At 41.4% G+C, this 26,404-nt stretch overlaps 1 protein-coding gene across 1 annotated transcript in view; it reads right to left on the bottom strand.

Annotated features, from left to right (window-relative positions):
• Nucleotides 1-24,676, bottom strand: part of AOAH (acyloxyacyl hydrolase) — a 69,568-nt gene extending 44,892 nt beyond the window's left edge. Inside the window, 5 exon segments of the mRNA XM_056482837.1 lie at nucleotides 5,930-6,029; nucleotides 7,102-7,162; nucleotides 11,599-11,694; nucleotides 23,982-24,136; nucleotides 24,521-24,676. Of these exon segments, the coding sequence (XP_056338812.1) occupies nucleotides 5,930-6,029; nucleotides 7,102-7,162; nucleotides 11,599-11,694; nucleotides 23,982-24,136; nucleotides 24,521-24,645 (537 nt within the window). The 5' untranslated portion in view covers nucleotides 24,646-24,676.
• Between the last annotated feature and the right edge of the window lie 1,728 nt (nucleotides 24,677-26,404).

Here is a 26,404-nt window from a genome sequence, read left to right as displayed (position 1 = left end):
GAGGACATTATTGTCAGTCTAACATCAACTGGGTTCTGAGGGCTCTGACGTAAAGTCAGCACAAGTTTATATTTATTTGGACAGAGCTACAGAAACTCAGCAAGGGGGGAAATAGGGATGTTTCAGCAAGAGATATTATTACAGCATTTGGAAAAAAAAGAAAATGTCCCTCATGTGGTGGCACCTTACTGAACTGTGGCATCCCAGATTAGAATATTAAAGAAGACTTAATGTGTATTTAAAGTATTCATTGCCAGGATTTTTGTGCTGGAGATAAAATCTAGTATGTCATTATAATTGATTTAGGCAGTGACCAAAGCAAAATAATCACCCGTGATATTCAAGGATCAAAAATTTATGGTGAACAACACAAAGGGATATAGATGAATAAGCATAAGCAGCAAGAAACATGGACTTCTAAGCTGCTGGGTTTTAATGCATGTGTCACATTATTATATGTTGTTAATACATGTTTAATTCATGGTGTCTATAGGCTTCCAAAAACCAGGCTATGTCACAAATACATGACAGAAGCTAGCAATGAGCCAAGACACTGTTTCCTAGTTTCTTCCCCCTGGGCAAGTGCTGTCCCCAAAACCTACCATACATCTTACATTTGCTATAGTTACGTTGTGCAATACCAGCTGCTACCATTTCTGCAATAAAATTACTTGAGAGGCAGATGTGAAAAATGGCTTGAAATTGAGTATAATAGAAGTAAAATTCCCAGAGAGGTAGGATTTATCCATCCTTTTCTGCTAGGCAGGGTAGGAGAGACCTTTCTTGCTCACAGCAGCAGCACACGAGAAATGCATGCTTCAGAAAGCTACAGGAACATTGTTCTCAGGAAGAAGAAAACAAAGGAGGAAAAGGTTGGATTGACCTTGTGTGTAGAAAATGTGCTCTCTGAAGCACCTTCTCTCACTTCACAAGTTACTTCAGCCAAGACTCCAGGCTGGACTGCGGAAGACTGGCAGCTGAAACACCCACTGGGTAAGAAAACACTCCTGGTTTCATAGGTCACCTGTACTCCCTGGCTGGCACCAGCAAGTCAAGCCTGCCATTGAAGGCCATACCAGCCATACAGCCTCTCCTGCTGCACCTTGGCTAGCAAGGAGCCTGCTCTCTTTCCCATTGCATGAGAACACTACCAAGGAGGGAATTCCCAAGGCTTCAGCAGCTGATGGATGTGTCCTGGGGAGCAGCACCCGAACAGGAGCAGTCTGCCACCCTGTGTGCACAAGATATCCAACCATGGATGGGGCCGAGGGTAGGGTGCCACTGGGATTTCATTCACTGCCTTCTTTCAGTGTTCTCCACAGAGACCATGTGTTCCCAGTAATGATTTCTGTTTTGGCAAAGAGATGTATTTCTCATAGTAAACAAATGCATGAACCAGCTCTAATTCTCTCTCATTTATCATCCTTGTTAGCCAACTTTTTCCCAGGACATCAGACATTCACAAAACACTCCAAGTTTCTCTTCTAACTCATTTTCATCATCCTTTAACCAAGAGTACCAAGTTAGCAACATTCTGAAAAGCTTGTCAAATAGCACATCTAAAAGTGGGATTTATTTATAAGCAGTGCTTCCTTGTCTTCACACTTTTGTCTGCCATACTCCCACCCCAAATATCTCTGTGCCTGTGGGTTGTCCAAGGCTTGCTTTTGAGGGTCCTGCCTGAGACAGCTTCTACATTGGCATGGCATAACTGCACACACCACCTTGCAAACCCCATGCCACCTTATTTCTTTTCGATTTATTTGGTGGAATGTTGGGGTTGTATGATTTGGCTATTTGGGGCTGTCTGGGTTTTCAGTTGGGGTAGGGTTTATTTTACTTTATTTTCTGCCAGTGAAGAGAAGCAGAGGAAATCCAGAGAAACCAGTAAAAGAGGAACAACTAGCACTTATACTGTGCCTTCTGCTATTACCCATCTACAGGTAGTTTCTTCAGTGCTCAGTTCAGGCTGTAGCAAAAACTCACATTTTAGTAGATTTTACTTGTTTACAAAAACAAAGGCTAAAAGGAAGGTATCTTGCTTCATAGAACCTAGCCTGCCTCCCAGATGCTTGCTTTACTGCTTGTGGTTGCAAAAGAAGGAAACAGGTCCCAGTCACAAAATCTAGTTTTGACTGGCAGCCTACTCTTAATCAGGAATGCAGAAGCACTCCCACCCTGGAGTTTGGTTCTGTCTCACCTCCCAGGGAGAAGCTCACATTTTTACTGAGAAAGATGAATGAGAGATAACAGCAGGAGTATATTTATTTTACTAAACCCCAAAGGGTTTATTTTTGCCAGAATTGTTTGGCTCCTACTTTTGTCAAACAGCATGCTTACTACAGTAATATCCATGAGAGATGTGGCTTTGTAGAAAGTCAGTGAAAGACATGATATAGAGTACACAAACCTGCATGAGTGCTTGTGGCAGTGATGTTTATTCTGGCAAGATAAAATTATAAGAGCATAAATATGTATATTTTTGCTGATGTAAAATTACTTTCATCAAAAACCTATTGATGGAGATTAAGACAAAATATGCAGCTGAAAGGTCTCTGATAATCTGGAGTATAACAGAGATGGGAAGCTGAAGAGGCACCCTGAAAGGCAGAAAGATGGTGTGCAAACTTCCAACACAAACTGTTTTAGTGATTACTAGAGCACGAACACAGTGCTGAAGTCAAGCCATTATTCTGGCCCAACAAATCAATTAAATTATTGCCATTTAACAAAACAGGCCAGCTGGCTTAAAACAATCTGGAGACAAACTGAGAGTAATCTCCTGCAAACCTGTTTGTTCCCAGGGCCAGAAAAGAAACTTGGTAGGCAGTGCATAAAACTCTTCACCCCATTTCAGCCCTTTTTACTCACTAGAAGAGCATCCCTGTATTACACGACTTTGTGCAGAAAGTCCTCCAGCATATGAGCTGATAAACATTTTTGGCTAAAACATTATCCAGTCATCCTAAACCAGCTATCTTGGATGCCTGTACTATGGTTAGTCTTCTGGAATGATGTTGCAGCCCATATTAGAATATCTGCTGTTGATGTGGCTTAAACCACAAAGCGCATTACAGTTACATCTTCAACCACAAAGCATTTCACAGCCGCTTCAGATACTGTCCACTTTTCAGCCAACTTTATTAAGCCTTCACTTCTGATGTGCCCTATTAGTTTGTCTCTTTACTTGAAGGAGACCACAGTGTTGCCACCCTCATACTAAAGAGCAGAAGAGACCCTTTGCTCTGCTCTACAAGCTGCTAGTAGCAAGAAGGGGCTCATAGGACCCATTACAAGGGATATCTGGTCACATGGTCATGCTGGTGACCCGGGGGCTGCAAGGGCCCCTTCCAATCTTCCCCATCAACATCAGAGGTCTGCTCCTGAAACTCTTCCCAGCAGAGCAGCCCACCTTGCACAAGCCCCAGCAACAGGAGGCTGCCCTTACCCAGGCTGGACGCCCTTCTCCTCCAGCTCCGTGCTGAAAACACTGAGCTCCATGCAAACAGAGCAACATTTTTTATTCATAATTAGAGCAAAGTGTTCCAGAATAATCACAGTGTGCTAATAGCTCCAGGCAGCTTGAAAAAAAATTGGGCTAATTTGTCAGAGACCAGGGAATATAAAACGATGCATGCATCATTTACACAGATTGCAGTGTCTCCATTAAGTAGACAGTTTGAAAGGCCTCTGAAGCAGGGGGTCTTCCTCAAAACACACAACATCACTAAAGCAACAGCACACAAATGGAAGAAAATAAAATAATGATGGAAAAAGCAGATAGATATTTTCCACCTTAGAGGTAATTAAAGTCTGGGCATTATACTGCCTTCCAAGGACAGGCAATGCTATTTCTTTCACTCCCTTTGCCAGTTCAAATATGATACTAATTCTGGGAAAATGCGCATCCAAAAGTCTAAATGAATAAGTGAAGTACCGAAAAACCAACAGAGTTGAACAGAACAGTCATTAGTATTAAAGTCTTGTTCAAACACTTGGCAGGGGACTGTGTCAACATTTGCAGACCCAAAACTGAAGTGATCAATCAAATTACAAATGGTAATGCAGGTAAACTGCATTTTATGTACCTGTGTCTCTGATTGTATATTAATTTTTTTCACCCATAATTCATCTTTACTCAGTCTGACTAGTCACAGAGTTACTGTGGGCAATTTATCAACCATTTGAGCATGAATTCCAAGCACTGATGTTCTCCTCCCATCTCCTCATGCTCTGGCATAAGGAGAGCCAAAAAGAAGAGCACAGTGTAAAAAAATTGTTTTGTTGGTAGAGTTCCCTTATTACTGTTAAGAAACAAATACCTTGACAGAAAGGAGTTTAACTACCACTTGTAAGGGAAGGGGGTTTGCTCGAGCCTCTCACTCTGAGGGAGAGTCTCCAGGCCATGCAAAAAAGAGTCCAAATTTTATTTAAAAAAAATAAATAAACCAAAGCTCTACCCTGTTCAGCTGTTTTCCTTCTGGACAGTGCACTCACTGAAATGGTTACTGGAGGTGTAAGGAGCCAGCACCTTAGTCCTATACCTGCTCTGGGAGATGGGTAAGAGCTCACAAAGATGTGACAGCAACCCCACAAGTGGCATAATCTCCCCTCTATCTGATTAGCCTAACATTTCAACACAGGCGTTCTAATTTCTTCACAAGAGCCACCTTGAGTTAAAAAGCCCCTTTCTCCAGGCTCGTTAGCCTAACTAACTGTGCAGCCATGGTGAGCCTATCCCTCTAAGCGCAGTTCATTGCCTGCATCCTCTTTCACTTCAAGAAGCACCCTGCACTTCCGACACTCAGTTTAGGATGGGGAATTTCTGATTACACCTGTTTGATGAAGTTTGGGCAATATTCTGTTTGAGTTGAGTAAGTGTGGGCCCTCTCTGCCACTTGCACTCATCTTCTTTCAACCCTATGTGAAAGAAGGGGTTCTTTCACATCTATAGATCACCAGCTATAAACCAAATGTTGCTATCATTCTTGGAAGGCAAGTGTTTCTCCAGACCTTAATATTGGCAGAGCTAAATCCATCTTGGAGATGAACCGCAGATCACTGAAACCCATAAAAAGATTAACTGATTTCAATGACTGCCAGACTAGATCCTCTGTGAAACATCTCATGCAGGCCATTGGAAAAACAAACATGCCTTTCTCCATCCAGATGCAGTGAAAAAGATTTCCAAAAATAGGTGCTGAAGTGAACAGCTTGCTTTTCAACACCATGAAACCGCCCCCATCACTCACAGGTTTTAGTGTGACTGGAGGTGCATGGTGGCTGGGATTAAAAAAATTACTCAGAACCAAAAGAATCCCAAAACAAACAGCACATGTTTAGACACCTGTGCAGATATGTATGTACGAGAGTATTGCAAAAGTCTAGGACATGCAATCAAGGACATGCAAATGTGATTACAAGTAACTGTACATCAGAGAAGTGGTGGTAACTAAATATGATTTCAGCCTGTGGCAAAAGATAATGCACATTATCTTAAACCTCTTGCACTGCAGACTAATCCAAGTCAAACAGCCCTGCATTTGCAGCAGGTAACTTGTTTTCACGCAGGCTGTCACAGCAGATCAGGCAATGTGGGGATCACTTGTTGTGCTGTGGTAACATAGTGGCATAGATGAATCTCAGCTGAGTATCTGCTTCGGGGTTATTTTACTGCTTAACAATAAAGTCCCTACTCTTCCTTTCTGATCCAGACTGGTACAGGAGAATTTGGCCGTGACTCCACACACCCTCAACCCAGTTGATGATGGTCCACACAGCTAGTGTGTGTTATGCACCTTTTGTTCAGGTATTTTTAGGAATGTCTGTCCTCAAAATGTTTGTTTCCTAGACAATGCATGCACAGTGGAAGCCTTCAAACTGCTCAATTCCACAATCAGTAGTTTTCAGAAGTGGGAAACCAACTCACCTTTGGAGGAGAGTAGAGATGACAAAGCAGCTGTCCTGGATCCTGTTTACACAGCCTCAAGGAATGGCAAACCACATCAGCATTCATTTCTCTGTCTATGCTGAATGAAATGGTGCATAAACAAAGACTATTATGTTTTTCTGGGCTTTTGAAAGTAGAAGCTAATTCCATGGGAAGCTAAATCTTCTCAACACCACACAATCATCTCAGCTCACTTCACCATGACCCCTAACTGCTGCTCAGTACAGTGTTGGGTTCTAACGACTTTCTGCCATGACATCCTACTCAGCATTTAAAATTGGAACCCAGGATGATGAAAAAGGACTGTGCTCTATGTGCAGCACCTGAATCAAATGCATTGTAACTATTCTAGCCTGACAAAGATTTAAAGTTAATGCATATGCAATTTGGCACATATGAATGCTCAATCATTAACTCAACAAAATAACCAGAAATCCTTCAAAGATCCTTAACCTTTAATCACCAAACACGAGTGCGAGGACTGTTTCTTCATTTCTGGGACACACCTCTGGGATAATCCAGAATTAAATTTGATTATAGCACTTCTTAGTCCTGTAAGCACTTTGCAGTTCCTTGCTAGTTTTAAAAACAAAAATAAAAGCCCTAGGGAAGAAGAAGGTCTAGTAAAAGCTCTATTAATTAAATTAAGAACTTTCAAAGAGGAATAAAATGACCTACATTTTATTTTTTTAACCACTTAGATTAAATAGTAGGCTTCTCCAAGAGTGCGTATCAAGATCAGGGCTGAGAGCATGTAGGGGCTGACAACTAAAAAGCCTGATTAAAGGTAGAATGGAAAGCAAGAGCCAAGCAATAACAGCGTTATTTTATAGAACCTGTCTCACATGCATAGGTTATTCAAATTCCTCCCTCAGCCAAATGAGCTGAATTTCAAAAGATAATGGTATCAGGTGGGCCTGATCTGAGATTTAAATGGAATATCAAAAGGGTTAACAGTGGCAGCCCATGTTTATTTACTCACGAATAGCTGTGCCAAATGCCAAACCAGAATCACTCTGAGGCATCTCTGCTTTAAAAATAATGTAATTTTAGGAGTGAAATCCCTCCACTTCAATCTGATAGCACAGCTCTACATGTCAAGAACAAACTAAGCAAAACTAAAAAATCTGAGAGGACACAGCAATACTTACAGTTCAGCTATGTGTGGTCCATAAAGTTCAGCAAGCACATAACAGAAACCTTGCAGTTTTTCTAGAAAACAGAAAAAAAAATTAAAGTAATTGAGCATGGTGAAACTGGTTTCATAGCTGTCAAAGTACAGCAGCATTTGGTTCATTCAGGTGAATGCTGATTTACCTTAGAGGAAGACATGTGAATCTCTGACCTCAGTGTAGCACCAGAGAATGGGAAAATCTGAATTTCTAATCTTGCCTAAAACCCTTCTGGCTTTATGTAAGTCACATGATAAAGACAAAAAAGGATAACTAACTTTTGTTAATTTTTCTGAGTATGGCATAATGAAAAAGTCAAAAGAAATTGTGCATGCCACAGCATCTTCTAAGCAGATTAAATGAGCATCTCAGTAGGTTTGACAGAAGAAAGAAAACAAACGCATAAATCAAAGCACAGAAAGTGATGTTGGGCTTGATGCTACTCCTAGAACTGTCTCAGAGCTTCTGGGGGTTTGTGGACCTAAGAGAATATGTTTTGTGTAGAGCAGGAGTTGTGCAGTAGTAATTGCATTCAAAGAAACACCTGACACTTTTCATTTGGCTTCCTTTCACAGTCTACAGACATGTGCCTTTTTGGGATGCTGTGTCAGGTGGTTTCCTTAATATGTGTGAAGTACATCATCGATTAGATAGTTCATCAGAGATTTCTTTAAGGTATTGTAAAATAACATGCACCCGAGCAAAGACACTGAGGGAAAATGGGGATTTGAAGCAGGGCACTGATCTGACAGTTCCCAAGAGGCAAAGCTGCCTGTTTCTTGGCCTGAACAGACTAGAGCTGGTTAATAATGCACATATCCTGCAAAGGTGTCAGACTTGCTCTAGCTGGGGTGGTGCTGTGAAATGTCGTAAGAGACAGGTTAATACAAGTGCCGTGACAACAAACTTGCAACTCCTCAAACTCCTTAGAGTTGTCATTTTCTCTTGCACCTCTATTACCCAGACAGATAACTATCTGTACCTGAGGAAGAAAGCACAGAGTATTCTCATCTTTCCCAGAGAAAACCATAGACACATCCAAAGCAATTGCTTCCCTCCAGCTTTGGGCTGAGTATTCCATTTTAACCAGTGCCAGGCTGGACACACCCAGGGCTGCTGCATACAGGGTGGGTATGTTTTGCTGTGTGGAGGATAGAAACCCTTGTGGCAGGGCCTCCACTGGTGGGTGTGAGTGTGCTCCTGCTCCCACAGCTGCTCTCCTATCAGGACTGCAGAAACCCCAGCTGGCAACCAGCACCTCAGAAAGGAGGACTAGCACCAGGAAGGCATGTCAGAGAATGAAGAGATAATTTTTGCAGCACCCTCCTACTCATGGTGTTGCAGGCAGCTTCTGTAACTAGAGTAGCTGATTTTTCTTATCCCATGACAGGTGTTTTATTTCAATCAAATTATTAGCTTCATTGTTTGCCTCCTTTGCCATATAACTCCTCACTATTGGCTCTTTAGGAACAATCTGCTCCTAAAAGTAAAAATTGGTGTCCTGATTAGAATTAGATTTTATTCTTGTTCACCTAAAATGAAAGATGTTGCAGACATCAATAACTCTGTGTTTGACATCATTGCTGATTAGAATATGCTCTGATGAGATTTGCCAGTGTGGTACCTGGCTCCCTAAAGTAACCTGCAGGCAAACTTGGTTGGCTTCCTCAACACCTCCCCAGTGCATCACAGGTAATGGTCTCCTTATGAGTTTTCCAAACCAGCTGGTTTCCACATTTTTGGCTCTGGAGGAGCCAGCTGGCTGCTGTAATCTCTCCTGGTATCTGAGAAAAGAGTTTGGCTGCTTATCAGCTCCAGGGAGCTGATATCAGTGTTTTGCTGGTCCCACTAATTTCCTTATGTATATGGGAAACTTAACATGTAATTACCCCATGGTGTAAAAAGTGATGGGAGGTAAAAGGAATAGTAATAATGTTAAATTATCATTGAACACATAAAGTTCTCTTGGAAGATTCAGATGCCGTTCAGGCTTTGGCTTTCAACAAAACACCAAGACCAAAGCCACAGACAGTGTTTACAGAACTTGCCACTGGAGCCAGGCTGCATTCATGTTTTTGCAAATCTCCAGCTCTGCTAACACACACAAGGAGAAGATATTGCAGAGAGAAATCTCTATTAGGAAGAAGCAGTGTAAGTCAGAAAAGAGGGGGAGAGAAAGAGAAAAATTATGAAAAACTGTGGGTATTCAGGGGCAAGAAAAGAGCTTAAACAGAACTAAATGCTGGAAAATTTAGAGAAAATATAAAGTATACTTGCTTCAGGTAAAAGAGATTCCCTAAGATCCCTTAGATCCCCTAAAAACAGTCCGGAAGGTTTTCCTTCATAGTCTTGAAAATACAAATGCTGGCTGAATCCCAGAGGACAAATATTTGCAAAAAAGATGCTATTATCATGTTACCATTTGCACTTGAGCTCTGGTGTTTACACAGCAGTGGTCAACATAGAAGCAAAACATGACTCAGAGGCAAAGCCAGAGGCAGAGGGTCTCAAAGTACAATTGGGTGTCAGATACCTCTGTGCCATCAAGCAGACAGTCAGTATCCAGGAAAACAAACATTCTTGCTGACAATACCTCTTACACTGTAAATACTGCCCTTTCCCCCAGACCTGGCCTTTTTATCTGCTGAAGAGCCTTCTTCGCTCATGACATTACTGTTCTTATTCTCATAGATCTATTTGCCATGTTGCTTGAGTCACACACGTTGCAAGTATTTCCATACAAATGAGGCTGTGGTTCTGTTTGCTACACAACCTGTGAGATTGAGTGGGACTGATAGGTACTGAAATTTTCTCTCTTTTTCTCTAAGCATTTTTTGTTCTTGAACATCACATAACTTCACAGAAGGTTTGATCCAAACCTGACTTGACTGTAATCAGATTTATACGAGGTCCTCAAAAAAACCCACTTTCTAGGGTTTTTGGAGTCCTACCCCTTTTTATGCCTTAGGAAAAGCCTCACTGCCGTTTCTTTGTTGCTGTTATTCTTGCTATTGATTGTAGGCATGTGCATAATAATGAAATTGTTTCTCCATGTGAAATGCATGACCTACTTTAGTAGGTTTGCTCCTCAGGAGCATCCAAAGCTTTCCTACTGTTTCAAGCAGCAAGAGGAAGCTGTTGATTCTTGCTGGGCTGCAGTGTTCACCTCCCAGGACAGGATAAATCGGGTTACACTGTAGCTCCCACAAAATCCATAGGATTTTTCACTCCTTTTAAGTTCAGGGTCAGGTTTTTTTCTGCTGGATATATCCATGTATCTCAGAAGGTAGCTGGATTATACAAATTCAACTACAGGGATAATAGGATTTTACAAGTGTAAAGAATGGCAGCTGAAAAGAAGTATCTTGACATATCAGAAAAACAAAGTCCACTGGAGTGAATCATGAATGCAGAGCTAGCATGTCATAATTTAAAGAAGAAAATTGTATTTTAATAGCAGGATCAGTGCTTCTAATTGCAACATCATGGTTATGTGCCTGTAATTTAAAACACTGAGGGTATGACTTATGCAATAGAAATCAGATAAGCGTCATTCTATCGAAGAATGAATCCTAGCAATTAGCTCCCTGACCCACTCTGCCTTGGGAAATCCTCCCCTGGAAAGGAGGGAATTAATATTATACACATCTTCTGTGAAACTAGGGTCTACAGAGTGAGATGGTTTCTCAGAGATACAATTCATGAAATCATATAAAAATGACATTTTAATGAAGAATCCTAAGCCATCTTTTTACACTAATAACATTAAAAAGATATAATGAATGTGAGATCTAGTTACTTGAAAAGTTACAAGATTGGTCTGCGAGGCACAAAGCTATTTTGGCATTCAAACTGTTCTGTTTAGAGGTGTGCATGTGGAACTACAACCTCCTTTGGGTAGATAAACTAAGGGGCAGAAAAAAGGAAGTCTTACATATGCATGGAATAGCTATAATTTTTAAAATTCGCATCATCAATTACATTTCAGCTTTTCTATGCACAACAAATGCTCACATCTTACACCTGTCAGCCTCATCTCATTTTTAAAATTTTGCAATAGCAGTTCCCATACCTGCTGAAAACATTTTCATCTCACTGTTGCTATAAAGACCCATATCAACAAGCAGGAGGTGTAGTGGGGTATACACTGAATCTATTCTTAGGCTGCTAACAAAGAGACAAAGGAGAGAAAAAGGAAGGGAACTGGTCTGCATGTGTTGGTGCTCACATGTGTGTGGGACTTAATACAGCCCCATTCACTCTAACTTTGGGACAAAATCCCGGCTCTAAATCTGAGTGATGCCATGTCATTGACTTTCCTGTAAATAGCAACTTGCTATCTCCCAGCTACACACATTTGAGATACTGTACAAGAGGTGAATAAAGTTTTTTCAGCCTTCTCATGCAAGTTTTTAATTAACAGGGAAATACATCAGAAATACCAACACAACATTTGGCACATTATTTGGTACTTACCAGGTATGTAGTCACACAGCCTCTCCATGGCTGTCTTTACTGTGCTGTTGTGCCACTGTGCAAGCTGTTCGATGACAGACACCACAAGCACACATCCTTCAAGAAAACAAAAAATCAAAAAGAAGGAATCCACACAAGCCACACAGAGAAGTATTAAAACTGGAAACCAAGTGTTTGTGACTGCCTACAGAAGAGAAATCACACCATAGACATATATGCTGACCATGACAGAGCATCCGAGGCATCATTTTATCACAGACTTTCCTGTGAAGCCCAGTGATGCTCAGGACACACAGGGCTGCTGAGCCCAGCTATACATTTGTTAAAACCAAAATGTCTTCACAGTTGATTCTGCTCTGCCTCTGAGGCTGGAAAGAAACCAGTTCCTACGACCTACAAATCTGGTTATTTCTCATCACTAATCTGGGTGTGAACAGGGCCAGTGAAGTGTTTCATGACATGTGCAGCACTTTTCCCTCTGCTGTTTTGGGGATTAAATAGATTTAATGTGATGCCTACATAACAGTCATTCAAAATCCACATGATGAGCATTCATTTCAAGTAAATTCAAAGTCAGAATTGTGCTTTCTCTGCAGTGGCTTCACCATTTTATGAGGAATACAGCTTGGGCAATGCAAGTCTGCCCATTGTAGTCAGACCTAGCAGCCAGAGTGATGGCCCTGCCCATACTCAGAGCCTGCGCAAGGGAGGCAGGTATCCCAGGCAGACGGGAGACAAGGAGCCAGTTCCCAGCAGCTCGAATAAAGATTTCTCTTTGAAATCCCTGTGAACCAAATCCTCTGCTGTGCAAGCAATCTCATCTCTGAGACTTGCTCTATCAGGGTCTAGAAATGGAGGTGAGCTTCAGCAATTTGATGTGGCTGCAGACTCACCTTTTTCCAAAGCTCAAGAACGTTAATGTTCAGGTTTTCAAACTGGCCCAACTCTTCAAAGTGAGCTTCTAAATTCCTTCCAAGTACCCATACCTATGTGCTATTAAATCAAAGTGCTGTTTTTCAACATAAATAACTGATGCTTTTGTGGCAAGTAAAAGAGAAGGTAGGGCAATTAGAACTTGCTGTAAAACCTATATTTTTGACTCTTCTATTACTTCTTCTATCCCAAATACAGTAATCCAGAAGAAATTACAGTGAATTTGTCACCTCTTTTTCAGGGATAAAAGCCCACTTCTCCACATTATTAAATAAAAGACTCACTCAAAATCCTCTGCAGAATGATTTATAAAGCATGCTAAGAACCATTACCTCCAGTCAGTTTAAAAGAATTGAAGAATAAATCGAGACAGATACAACCAAGAAAAACCCTGAAGCAAGACATTAATTCTTTCCTGGACCCCTCCCCAACTCCCCAAATAATCAGAGGCTAACTAGTCCCAGGAATTAACAGCTAATTAAAAACACAATAGCTGAAAAAAAAAAAAAAAAGTTGAATAATAAAGTTCCAAACTAAAAGTAAAGGGAAGGTCCTAGATGAAGGGTATAGCATATTCAGGTCTTGGTCTCAAAGAACAGGCCAGGGCCCTTTGGTCCAGATTTAACCTTACTGCAGTCTTATCATAAAATAATTTGGGTTAGAAGGCACCTTTCTAGTCCAAGCCCGCTGCAGTGAGCAGGGCCATCTTCACCTAGATGAGGTTGCTCAGAACCCCATTTAACCTGATCTCAAATGTGTCCAGAGACAGGGCATCTGACACTCCTACAGTTGTGGGGATGGATGTTTAAGAGTGCAAGAGACTTAAGTTTTAGTGCAAATCATGCCCTGCACTGGCCTCAGGGACAGAAAACAGATCCTGGCTTCTTTGCCAGGGTAGCGTGGTAATAGCCTTGCCTGGACAGACTCCAGCCTTTAAGACTGAGATGGCACTGCACATCCTGAAAACACCGTAACCCATCTAAAAGTCATTACATAAAGGCCATATTATTAACACACATGAATAACCTACAGACAACAGGGACTACTCGTCCCCTGACTTCTATGTCTATTTTATTCATGAGGACAGAGGCTCAGAAAAATTAAATTACCTAAATTATAACTTAAAAACACAGTCTTTCTCTGCTTTCCTTTGTACTCTTACCAAGGTCAGATGTTCATCTATCAATCTTGCTGTCTACAAGTCAAGACAAAAAGGAGTCCAAGCAGAGAGAAGGAAAAGCTACTCCTTTCATATTTTCCAAGGTGCACAGTTTTTGTTGTTTTACCTCTCATTCTTTTGCATCATGAGCCTGAGGATTCTACAGAATCATAGAATTTTTTAGGTTGGAGTTGACAGTGTCACCTACTGCAACAGTGAGAAGTGCTGTTCATTCTACCTATGCTGTGTAACTCAGTGCTCCTGCACCTGCAGCCAGGGGCTGCAGGAAGAAGGATCATGGACAAATAGCTCAAAATCCAAGAATTTGGGCTGAGGATAAAAATACCACTGATATTTCCACTTTCTCTTTATGCAAGACAGTCTCCACTGAAGATGTAAGTTTCTCTCTCATGTTTGTCAAAGTACCACAGAGGTACAAACACAATTATGCAGGTAACCCCTCTCAGGGAGCAGTCTCACAGCAATTAAAATTTTTCATGTTAAGTCAGATAGACACCTTTGTGTTTATTGAACCAGGCCCAAGGGCAAATCTGCTTCATGTGAGGATACACAGAGGCAACACTGAGTCTGAGAAGTACTTAATGCAGTACCTGAGGCTACTAGATGCTATATGAATATAAATAACAATAATAACAGCCTGACTACTTAGGAAAAACCCACAGAGCTGAACTTCAAAATATTTGCTCTCATAAACTCATCTTTACTATCAGAAAGGATATTGCTGCTTGTGCTCTTATACCTTCCCCACTTTGGGTATCTTCAGACCACACCTTGGTTTTCCAAGTTCTCCTCCCTCAAATGCAGTTATTCTACATGAAATGCCACTCTCCATGGGACAAGGTGATAGAGAAAGTCTTGGCTGATTTTCAGAAGGATCTGCTGTTCCTTAGGTACCACAGCTGGAGTCTCTGGAACTGAATTTGGAGAGTCTCCTGAGCTCTGGAAGGAAGTGCTCCCAGGGAACACATTCCACCAACATATGCTATTGGCTGATCTGGTCTCTGTCCTCTCCATCTTCCAGGGCTTTTATCAGCTGCCCTCAGTCGACCTCTCCTTACTCCTTGTGGTCTGCTGCCGTAAGCTGTACCCTGCAGGATGCTTACTTATGTGTTGGTTCTGCCGACTTCAAAACCTTTAATTTAGATTGATGTCATCAGGAGCAGTTTTTGGTCTGGAGATGCTAAAATACTCAGGAGAAAGGTTGAACCCTGTGAGGAGGAAGGAGCAATGTTCTAAGGGGACTTACTGCAGCAGAGGCAGTCTAATCTACCCTGGAGTGTTTTTGTGCAAACATGCCTCCCCAGTAATTCAGATTTATCCTCTAGGATAACTTTTCTCAGGTGTTGGACTACAGGTAAAACTTCAAGAGATTAGTGTATATAAATGAAAGTTAATTCATATTAACTATCCTTTTGCTACAAACCTGCTCTCTTTTTAACATCTTCCTCTGGATTGAGTGGCAGGAAAAGAAATGCTGACCAGTTATCCTAGTTTTTAATGGGTCTTAATTCCACTGGCTAAAAATGGAAAATAATTATACAGCTAAAAAGGGCAGGGGAAAATCAGATATCTTTGACTGTAAAAATCTCACTGCTTTAATTACTTATGACATGTGCAATAATATAAACTTTTTAGTACTCTGGCATCAGTAGAAAAGCACATCCAGATCTGGCCAGACATTGCTATTGCTTGCTTTTAATTTACTAGATATTTAGATGTGATTTATTTCTCATCATGAGCTGGACACATATAAGGCAATGTAAATAGTCTTAATCATTAAATAAAGCTCAATTTTTTTTTTTACAGTTGCACATGATTTTCTTTAAAAATAACTTTCAGTGAGTTGATTCTGCTGTCTCACTTCAATAATAGATTTCAATACCTTGACAGGCTGAAGGATGTTTTTCTCTGAAAGGAATTCATTTGCATTATAATACCTACCAGGCATTAGAAACTAGGCTCTGGTTTTAATAAATGCCTGTTGCTTTTAGCAATGGCTTGTTCCATCTGCTATTAATTTCTGAAGAGATAAGACCATAACCATTTTGCTCAGTTCAGTAAGGGGAAAACTTACACATCAGGAAGTACTCCTTTCCATATATCTGAAGGTAGCGTGTAATAAAAAAATGCCATTTCCAATAAGCTCAGGAAAAAAACCAAACATATCCCAATAATAAAATCAGAACTAGAAGAATTCTTTGCTTAGCTGTGAAGCCTCTGGCAGTTTGAGCAGACTATTTAACTTAATCCACTTTGGCCGCAGAAGTTTGAAAGGCTCTATAATTAGAATTATTCCTATGCATGTCAAAAAGTATCTGGATAGTGAAAGCTGCATCTCTAAGTTTCAGATTTGTAGGTATATTTGTCTGAGTAAAACTCTGTTAAATGGGTTTTCTGGCACCTGGCACATCCTCGTTTGCCATTCTTTGCTCATGTTTTTGGATATTGGATTTCTTTCTCACCCTTCCAGCCATACAAATTCAATGTACCCCCAGAATACAAGGAAAAAGTGGCCTTTGACACAAATATCTCTCTGCAAACCCTGCTGACCAGGCTGTGGCCACCCTGCGGCCACTCTGATTACTCCTGGTAGAGCAGGAACTGGAGCCTTGCTTGGTGACATGGCAAACCTCTGCCTCAAAATCTGTCTGGTCCAGCAAGGCTCTGCATACAGTAAACCATTGATCACATTTCTGACTTTATACAGAAGATGAAGGCTTTTCCAAAATAAAGTCTTCACTTCTTCCATTTATAGACAATCCTAAGCTCCAAGGCATCTCTTAAAGCCTACAGATGAGGAGACCCCAGAACCTGTCTACAAAAGAGGATATTGCTACTCCTTGTGCTGATGCTGTTGTTCTGGCATAAAAACACTTCTTTCCAAATTAGTTTAATCCAGTTCCAGTTCAACCTGGAACCAGACATTCCTCTTTAAAATTCACATGGGCGGCTGATAAGAAATTAGGTTTTCTCCTCTAAGATGGGGGCATACACAGGCAGACCATGGTTATCCAAAGTTAAAATACAGGAATGTTTTCTTTTTCAAATAATCATAGAATGGTTTGGATTGAATGGGACCTTAAAGACCATCTAGTCTGAACCCCCTGGCCATGGGCAGGGACACATTCCACCAGGCTGCTCAAAGGCCCATCCAGCTTGGCCTTGAACACTGCCAGGGATGGATCTTCCACAACTTCTCTGGAAACTTGTGCCAGCATCTCACTTACTATATATTCCTTTTCTAACAGGGCCCCAATATCCACATTGCCTCCCTGCACTACTAATCATTACTGAGCTGATAGTTTCAAACAACAGCCCTTTACAACCTCAATATTTCATTCCAGCTAAATGAAATGTTCAGCTCAAATTACATAACCATATATGCAAAGTAAGAACGGTTATCTTCCCATATAACAGCCAGAGGATTTGTTGCTTTAAAAGGTAATTTGGAAATGGCTCTGAGAGATAAAGTCTTTTAACTCAGACTTTGCTTCCTATCCCATTTACAGAATTAATGTATTCTGCAGAGATACTGAGATGATGGAAAATAATTGTAGGTATCCATATTCAAAGATGTTGGCATATACAAGACCCTTTCACCCTTAATTTGCTAAGTCTTATGAAATATCTTGGAAATACTAAATGGTACACTATTTACAAACCTGTGACTGGGCATTAAATTACATATAGTGTAGTGGCTAAAGACATTTTTAAAATATTCATATTTGTAATAAATTCCAGCAACACCTGGAATATCAATTATTATTTCTGTTGCTCATGCAAAAGCAGTGGGCCACCTCAGGTCCCCTAACTTCAGAGGTCCGGTCATTAATTTTTGTTTCATTTAGATATACAACAAGGACTCTGATACAGCTATGACAGCACAGAAAATTCAGTTTCCATCTAGTGGAAGACTGTATGGATACCTGGCAGCTAAATGTATCCCTAGTGTTTCCTACATTACACTTTAAAGAACTCTATTTAACAAAATCTATAACCCTAGGCATTTCCAATATAAATGTTTCCTGTGTTAATTAATATGAAAAAAGCCCTGCGTATGTATGTGTGACACTAACAAATTTTTCTTTTCCAAATCAGGAAAGGGTATTGGAAATTTACTGAAGCCTGAATGCTGGCAGAGGGTATTAATGTAAGTGGATAACTTTATCCTTGTTGCAAAGGCTTCACCATTTCAGGATTCTGAATGCAAGAAACTTATTCAGATACACAGGTCCTAAAAGCAGTAAAAGTGATAGCCTTAAATATGAGCAACTGAAAAGTTGGTGGGTGATTACTTTAGTATCTCTACCATACTGTTCCCATACCTGTGTTTGTTCTAGCTGAAGTATAATAATTGGGAAAAATGTTATGGTCAAATTTAGTATTAATTGCTGATCATCAGGTCAAACTTTGTTGCTGATTAAACGGAGCAATGCTTGTGAAGTGAGCACAGCTGCTATGGCTTGGAACTGACATAGCTGTAATCAAAGTCGATTTCCAGCCTTCTAAAGTAAAATACATTGTGGTGCTACACTGATATTGGACAAGGCTTTTTTACAGAGCTCACTGAGCTGTAAATTATACTTTCTGTCATGGTGCCCCCCCCAGACAATATATGCACAACCACTCTGTCTGAGCACAATTATCAAAGCCTCCAACTCCATTTGCATGTTCCATTGTGTGAAATTATTGGGAACTCTGAATGCCACTGGTCCTGCTGCCACTCCAAGGGGCATATTTCATCACTGCACTCATGCACAGCTAGACAGAGGCAAACTGTTGAGGACAATGACTATCACACAAATCAACACAGGTAAAGGTCAGCATTTTACTCTGCTGGTAGCTCAGAAACACCCATTCTTTAATGAAATCAGAGCTGAAAATACATTTAGAAAACATGCTTCTTCACATGCTAGGAACTGTGTGCTCCTGGCTAAATGGAAGTGACAACCTGAAAGGTTGCTGAGAATGGCATTATATCGAGCACAAAGATGGGGATATTTGCTTTTCTGTCTGTTGACCCACAGGATCTCTGCTTGCTAGCAGGAAAAAAATAAAGAGCACTGCTATCTGGCCCTATTGAGGACTCCCTGACTAAACACCTCGTTCTGAAAAGGGCAACCAAAGTTAATTGCCAATAGAGCAGAGCAGTCTGCTGTTGGGGGGAAAATAAATAAATGCTGCTCTTTGCAAATGTTTCTTGCAGTCACAGACAGCACAGAATTCCAGAAATTCTGGCCTGGAGTAAGTCCTCTTACAAAACCTCTGCCCTAAGAGATGATCTAGGCTGTTCCAAAGGGACAGGGCTGACACAGTTTGTAAAGATGTCTGATGAGGAACTTACCTCAGGAACTTATTACTCTGCTCACTTATCACTGCTATAAGAAAATCCTCTTCCTAACCTGAATGTCACCACTAGTACCCATTTCTGTTATCTCTTGCCATAGCTCTTAGGAACCTTTAATGTTATCACAGATAGATATGTCTTTTCTCATATTTTTCTTCTCTAGACTAATTAACTCTAATTTATTCACTCTTTGTCTTATAGTTTTTGCTTGTTTTTCTCTGAAACTTCCTGTCACTCTGTATCATTCTTGATGCACAGCCCCAAAAGGGAAGGCAGAAATTCTGAGGCTTTGTAGATGCTGGGAAAGGTAACAGGTTACTTTGTATGTCTTCCAAGCTGACTTCTGTTTGCACCTCTCGGTGCATGCCATTGTGTGCATATTTCATGACAGCAAACCCAGATGATCTTCCTTGGGGATGCTACCCAGCTGGTTGTTCCTCATCTGCTCTGTGTGTCATTGACTTTCTGCTGAAGTGAGTGCCTTTAACATTCCCATATTGAAATTACCTTTTCAGATGCAAGTACTCCAAGCTCTCAAGATTGTTTTAAATTTAATTCTGCCCTCCGTTTTACTTGCAAACTATTTCAGCTTTTCATGAACTGATTTAATTTAATAGCACAAATTTCATTATCCTGGCTAGTGAAAATATGAAATGATAGTATAACAGTATGTTCAAAAGAGAAGTCCAAGAAAGACCTGATTTTGTACATCCTTTTGCTTAAGGAGTGAGCCACTTGTAATTACTCTATGAAGAAGACTACCCATTAGTTTTGTTTGTCACACATCTCTCAAGAATAACATTAGTGCTGAGGTAGTGCCAAAAGCCTTACTAAAGCCCAGCTATAATATCTGCTTCTTTTCTGTGTCTACATGGCATTATCCCATTGGCAAAGAAAATTAGATTGATCTGACACTACTTTTGAAAAGTGTTTTAAAAAAGTTTTAATAACTATTGCAGGATGTTCCTAGGATTTGAAGTTTAACTGACTAATCTACCATTCCCCAAATTCCCTTTCTTACTATTTTGAAGGGAGGTGAACACAGAAGTTCCTGTCTATCTTTCAGTGTCTCCCCCACTTTCTGCATCCTCCAAGGCGGTTTCTGCCTTTCCTGAGGTTGCTACAGATACCTCTGGATGAAGTCACCTTTGCTAGAGAACAGAGCAATTTACAAAAAACCTTTAAGGCCTCTGGTGTAATTAAGGGTGAAGTTGAATAAAAGCTTTAATATCAGTAGAAAAATGATGAAACATTAACACCAGTGTCAACAGTTTACCCGTGTTACTGTACTGTCTTTGGGTACCTTAACATGAACCTAAGTAAAACTTTGCCTGCCCTTTGAAATGGGCAGCATTTTCCTCATTTAACAGATGGGACAGTAATGACCTGAGTATATGAAGGGTTCATTCATGCCTAATTTTTGAGAGAAAAGTACACAGCATCTCTTTCTCAGGATGTCACACTGAAACAGTCAGGCTGCACTCAGCAAAAGGATTTTTAGGTCTCATCCCAAACAAATCTCTTAAGCCAGGCTGCCCTTTAGGAACAAACCCAGAAAGGAAAGCCAGACTTAGAATCCAGTTCCTAAACCAGTGCACAGAGCAAAACATCACTGCCTTTGCAGGAGAAAAACTACTTCACAGGCTTTTGCATGTAGGAAAACTTACAAAAGCCTCTCTCATATCTCTTAAATCTCATGCAAAGCATACAGAAGGGCCTAAGCTGATTTCACAGAATGCAAAAATGGTGGCATTTTAGCAGCCTGAGGAGACAGGAAATACTGATGGAGAAAAAAGACTGTCAGATGTTGGCCTCTTGACAAGGCCAAAGAAAGACCATTTATCTGGTTGTGGTTAGGTACTGCTACAGACCAGTTATCTTAGATGGCTAGGAATTACTTAAGTATACTACATCTGTTCCTGTGATTGGGGGACTTATTATTGGGTGCTTTTCCCCTCTTTGCCATATCTCTAAAACGCAATAGTATTAAACAGGAAAGTGCAGAAAAAAATGATGTTACTCTACAGTTAGTGAAAGTGATTAAAACTTCTATCTAAACCTCACTGGAGGCACATTCTCCTCTCCTCCAGCACTGTTCCATACTGGCACATAAGTGCCTACCCAAAATACAATTCCTAGGATCTGCTAAGGGCAGGGAAGCCCCCGAATTACCCAAATGCTTTGCCTGTATGACCAGAATATGCTGGGGCAGATGGTGGTGCCTACCCAGGGAGTGCTGCAAGCAAGCGGAGCAGAAGGAGGAAGCAACCGAATTGTATCACATTTAACAGAGGTACCAGAGCTTCACTGTCATATTATTTCCACATAGCTCTTCAAGAAGTGTAATACTCTCAGTGGAAAGGCTTAATGGGAAATATTTTCTTGGCTTTTTTTACTGAAAGAGCATTCACTTTCTGAGTGGCTTTGGCTTCTAACATAGCAATCTCAATCAAGCAGGTGGTACACAGGAGTGATCAGAAATTCAATGTGCAGCTATCTCATTTCCCTCAGAAAAGGGAGGCAGATAACTTTGAAAGATTAGACACCTGACCACACAGTTAAACTTGCATTAAAAAAACCCATTTCTTCAAAGAAAAAATGCATTTAACAACAGGATTCTTACATTAAAAATTAGATAAAATTTAAGGAAGAAATTCTTCCCAGTGACAGTGAGAAGGCACTGGAACAGGTTGCCCAGAGAAGCTGTGGATGCCCCATCCCTGCCACTATTCAAGGCCAGGTTGGATGGGACTCTGTGCAAGCTGATGCAGCAGAAGCTTCCCTGCCCATGTCACAGGGGGATGGAACTACAAGAGCTTTAAGGTGCCCTCCAACCCTGTTCTATCATTCTCTCTGATTTTATGAAATCATCTTTGCCTTAATCTATAAGGCAAAGAAGACACAGAAGATATATTCATGTCTCTTTCTCATTACCTTCCCAGATGGCAAAAATAAGCCAACTAAGTATTTGGGGTCGAGCTGTTGGAAGAAAATCACAAGCTGATCTTGTCTTTCTATCTGCTCCTAAGAGGGCTGGTCACTGAATCAGATGCAAGAGCTGACATTACCCCTGTTCCAAGCCATGGCAAGTGCAACCATCAATTCCACTGTGCTTTCCTTTTCTGCTTGAGAAAAGGAAGTGACATAGTATTTTTAAAGTTAGTCGAATGAGCAGCTAATCAGTGAAAGCCCAGAGGCAGCCATTTAGGCTAGCAGCCACCAGGCCTCCTTGCCAGCCCTGTCTCATGCCCTTTTAGCACTATCCACACTTCACTTTTATCCTGTGGTTTACAGAGGTGGGCACAGTCTGTTTGGGTCCTGAGTCAAGCTCACAAGGATGTATGTTTTCAGTTGAACGGACACTTCAGAAAGAGAAACTGGTGTGGGAGGTAGTGCTTTTTATGCCGAGTCCCTGAACAAAGAGATACTCAGTCCCAGCAATGGGGCTAGCTTGCTTTAGGAGGGAAAAAAAAAGACGAGTTATCTTGCACAAGGCAACTTCAGTGCAACGTGTGTACTCTAGAACTTTCTGGGTCAACAGGATGGAAAAAGCAGACAATGCTTATAATCTGACATCTAAAAACCACCAATGTAAAAATCCCACAGATGAGCATGACGGCTGCCTTTCCTGTGCCATCAAAACTGTAGTTGCCTTAAGATCTCACCACTAAACAACACCACTTCCCCCTAGCTCTGGCGGCTGATCAGTCACCACTTGCATGGCTCCCAGCCCAAACAAGGACAGCCCCTCACAGCCATTTCTGCTTTTCACCCCTTGTTCTCCTGTTTTGGCTGGTGGCTGAACTCCCTCACCACCCTGACTCTGCTTTCCTTTTGATTCACACTGCCTCACCAAAACTGTCTGTGGGTACTGTGGGTGGCTAAGAAGTGAAGCAAACCCCCACTTTTATCAAGTTTAAGATTGTTATTTCCAGCTGTATTCCCCAAGCCACAGTGGAAAGAATTATTTCCTTCTGAAGGATGGAGAGCTGTGACAGGGTTTGTTTCCAGCACAAAGGTGCCTTGCGAAGCTGAAAGAATCATAGAAATTTTTAGGCTGAAAAAGGCCTGTAAGATCAAGAAGTCCTGCTAATGACAAAATAAAACATTTTATTGTAATGCATGATATACCCATTTGCACACATAAAAAATATAAGCTACCACATCTCCCTAGCTACATGCCATGCCAAGGGCATTTCTGGTGCAGAGATATCCACAGTTTACATTGACTCCAGTCTTATCAGTCTTGCTCTGGGAATCACTTAGCCAGCTGAGACTGTAAGATACCTGCCCCCAGGTATAAGTACTGTGGGGATCACCACAGTCCCTCAAGTCATGGAAGAAGGGGGTTGCCAACTTGCCCCAGTTCAGCACAGGTCATCCAGACATATGCACACAAAAAGTAAAGGAAATATGAGGAAGCAGCCTTGGTAACCCAGCTATTCAGACATGACCATCCACACCACAAAGATCTCTGGCCCAAGTATGGACCAACCACTCTTAAGAATAGTTTTCCAGGAAGTGAAATCAATGAAGAGGCCCTGGGCAAGTCTGAAGGGAATCGTGCCTTCCTGCCTGTTAAGCAAAATACATTGTGAACCCTAAGAAACAGTAGGACCTCCTAACATCCTATTTCCAGATCCCAGACCTTCAAACATTAAAACCATTTTTTCAGCTGCCATTCCCCACAGAGCAAAAATATGAACTTTGAAAAGCAGCCAGTCAAAAACAAAATCATAAAATAATTCCAGATCCTTCGACGGCCTTGAAAAATCTTCATTGACAGTTTCAGACTACAAGTATTTTGCAGTACAGCTGTTGAAATAGATAAAGGAGCAATTTACAATATGAATAACAGTCTCAGCTCACTAGTGAAGTAAGGAATGAACTAGTCCAGCAGGCCAACAAAACCTGGATACATACCAACACAGGTGTGTCCTTTGTACAGCCCAAAGGGGAGGGAAGGGGGTCGTGGGTCTTTTCCATGAGGTGGAGGGGAGGAAGAGGCAGTCTTCAGCAGAAGCAAGAGCCAGAGGATGCAGAATAAATTAAGAAATGTTTGGTTAGACTCCTTCATCCTAAGGAAGAAAAAAAGGAAGAAATCAGGCAGAAAGGGTGTTAGTGGATCTGTATTCCCTTGACTCTCAGGGAATATCTTGCATCAGTGCAGCTTGAGGAGAAAGGAGATTGGCATGCCTGTACAGCTGTAAGTAACACAGGGACAGATTCCAAGCAGGGACAGAGACATCTGCCCTCTCATGGGGTGCATGAAGGATCCCACACTCGCACACCACAGGTGCTCTCCCGACCCCTCAGCCTCTCTCAGGCCCTGCCACCCATTAAACCCAGCAGAACCCACAGACCTGGACAGGCTGTGACCAGGCTGGGAGGATGCCCCTGTGGCCCTGGCCCCAGGCTGCTCTCCACACTCCCACACGACCCCACTGCCCCCTCTTCCAAACCTGCTGGCCTAGGAGGACCAAGAGGATTGGATGAACAGCTCTGGCTCAGCGCTCCCGTGTCTCCTGCAGTAGCAGCAGATGACTAATGATCTTGAACCACAGTAGTTGCCAGAGCCACTCAGCATTAATAACGCAAGACACTCCCCTGAAAACTAGTGTTGCAAAAAGGGAGAAAAAAAAAAATCAACTCTACAAACCCTTCCCCCTGTGCTGTCACTCCTCTGCCCTCCTCCACAGAAAAGAAAGAAAATATCTTTCTGGCTGCTTCTGTAAAATTTCTAAACAGGGTTTCCGTTTGGGAGGACTGAGTGTGAAAAATGAAAGATGCTGCTCAAGACAGAGCCACACGGCCAGGAGGGATGGGGCTGCTATGCTGGGGTTTTGCCAGGGCTTTAGTTCTGTTTCAGCTGAGGCATAGGGATGGGAGACAGCTGCCAGTGTGAGACTAGCGCTGGGAGCTGAACCCCTGCTCCCATCAGCTTTGATCACATTTGCTTGCAGCCCCCAGCTGCCTGAGAGCCTTGAGAAATCCTGCACTGTTCCTAATTTGGCAGTCACAACAACTAAAGGTTTCCCTGGCTCTATTTTTTTAATCCTTCAGACAACACATAAACCAGTCATTCCCCAGCCTGAATCAAATGCGGAGTAAAACACGTTTAAATGAAGTGACTTCAGAGGTGGAACAAGTCCAAACAGCTACATCCCAGACACTGTAGATGCAAGGATTGCTTTAAGGAGGTGATTGAGGACTGAGGCACTGGAGGACCAATGCTATGTCCCACCTCTGTCTCTGCATTTTTGTATAAACCTGGGCAAGTCTCTTCCCCTCACAGTGGGCAATGGGTACTCCTCTTTCCATTCCTTGTCTATCTCTTTCAGAAGTGGGCAGGCCAATTACACGGGTTGCTAAAGGACAATGAGGAGCCTGTCTCATAAATGCCCCAAATGCTGTCCGGGAATAATCAAAAGAGACTTATACATGGTGTTGTAAAAAGAAAAAGTAGAGAACATGTTAAAATCAGCAATTGCCAGCCAGTTCCTGCAGACCAAAATGATCACACATGGATCAGATCCACTTCAGTATATGACGTTTTTTTGCAAACCACTTCCTTCCTTGGGAGCCTCCCCTATGACTTTTTAAAGACAATCCCAGAAAGTTTGCCTCAACTTTGATAAGGAGGATTTGCCCTGTGCTAATGATGATATAATCCAGTGGCTCTGGAAAAAAATAAAGAAGAATATAAAATCTTCAATGTGAATACAAATCACTTTGTATTTCCATTCTTTAATCCAAACCATTGCTTTCAAATGTATGCTTTCCTTTGAAAAATATTAAAAATATTTAAACCCAAAATGAAGGTAATAGCTGTTCGCCTGAGTTTTGCAGAACTGTTTCTGATTATCACTCTCCCTATAGCTAGCAATGATAGTTTTTTTTCTTTCTTTTTCTTTTTTTAAACAGCAGATAAAGAAAAATCATACTGCAAAGTACCTTATCCATATGCCAATCCTACTGAAATCTGCAGGATGTTTTTCTTAATGCTGTAAAAACTTGCTATAAAAAGACACTGCTACAGTGACTGCAGCTCCATTGAACCCTTTTAAACACATATATCACTTGGTACCAAATGACACTTTGAAACTTTAAAACTCTGCATATTGGCTCATGACACTTGCTGCAAAAGCAGAATGCTAATAATAGGCAAGGAAAAACCTCCCTAGCAGAGAGGTCTTCGGAATGGTTTCAAAACAAAAAGCAAAACAATGGCACTTATAAAGTACAGATCCCAAGCTGCTCCCAGGCATGTAAACCTGCAAAGCATGTAGCTGAAACTTGTAAGCTGCTGTGTTATTTTCTTTCATTTTACCCTGTGGAAAGAGTGG

Source organism: Oenanthe melanoleuca, chromosome 2 (assembly GCF_029582105.1).
Source record: "Oenanthe melanoleuca isolate GR-GAL-2019-014 chromosome 2, OMel1.0, whole genome shotgun sequence".
In the NCBI taxonomy this organism is placed as follows: domain Eukaryota; kingdom Metazoa; phylum Chordata; class Aves; order Passeriformes; family Muscicapidae; genus Oenanthe; species Oenanthe melanoleuca.
Note: the sequence above shows the minus strand (reverse complement) of the source record. Positions and strands in the feature narration are given on the sequence as shown.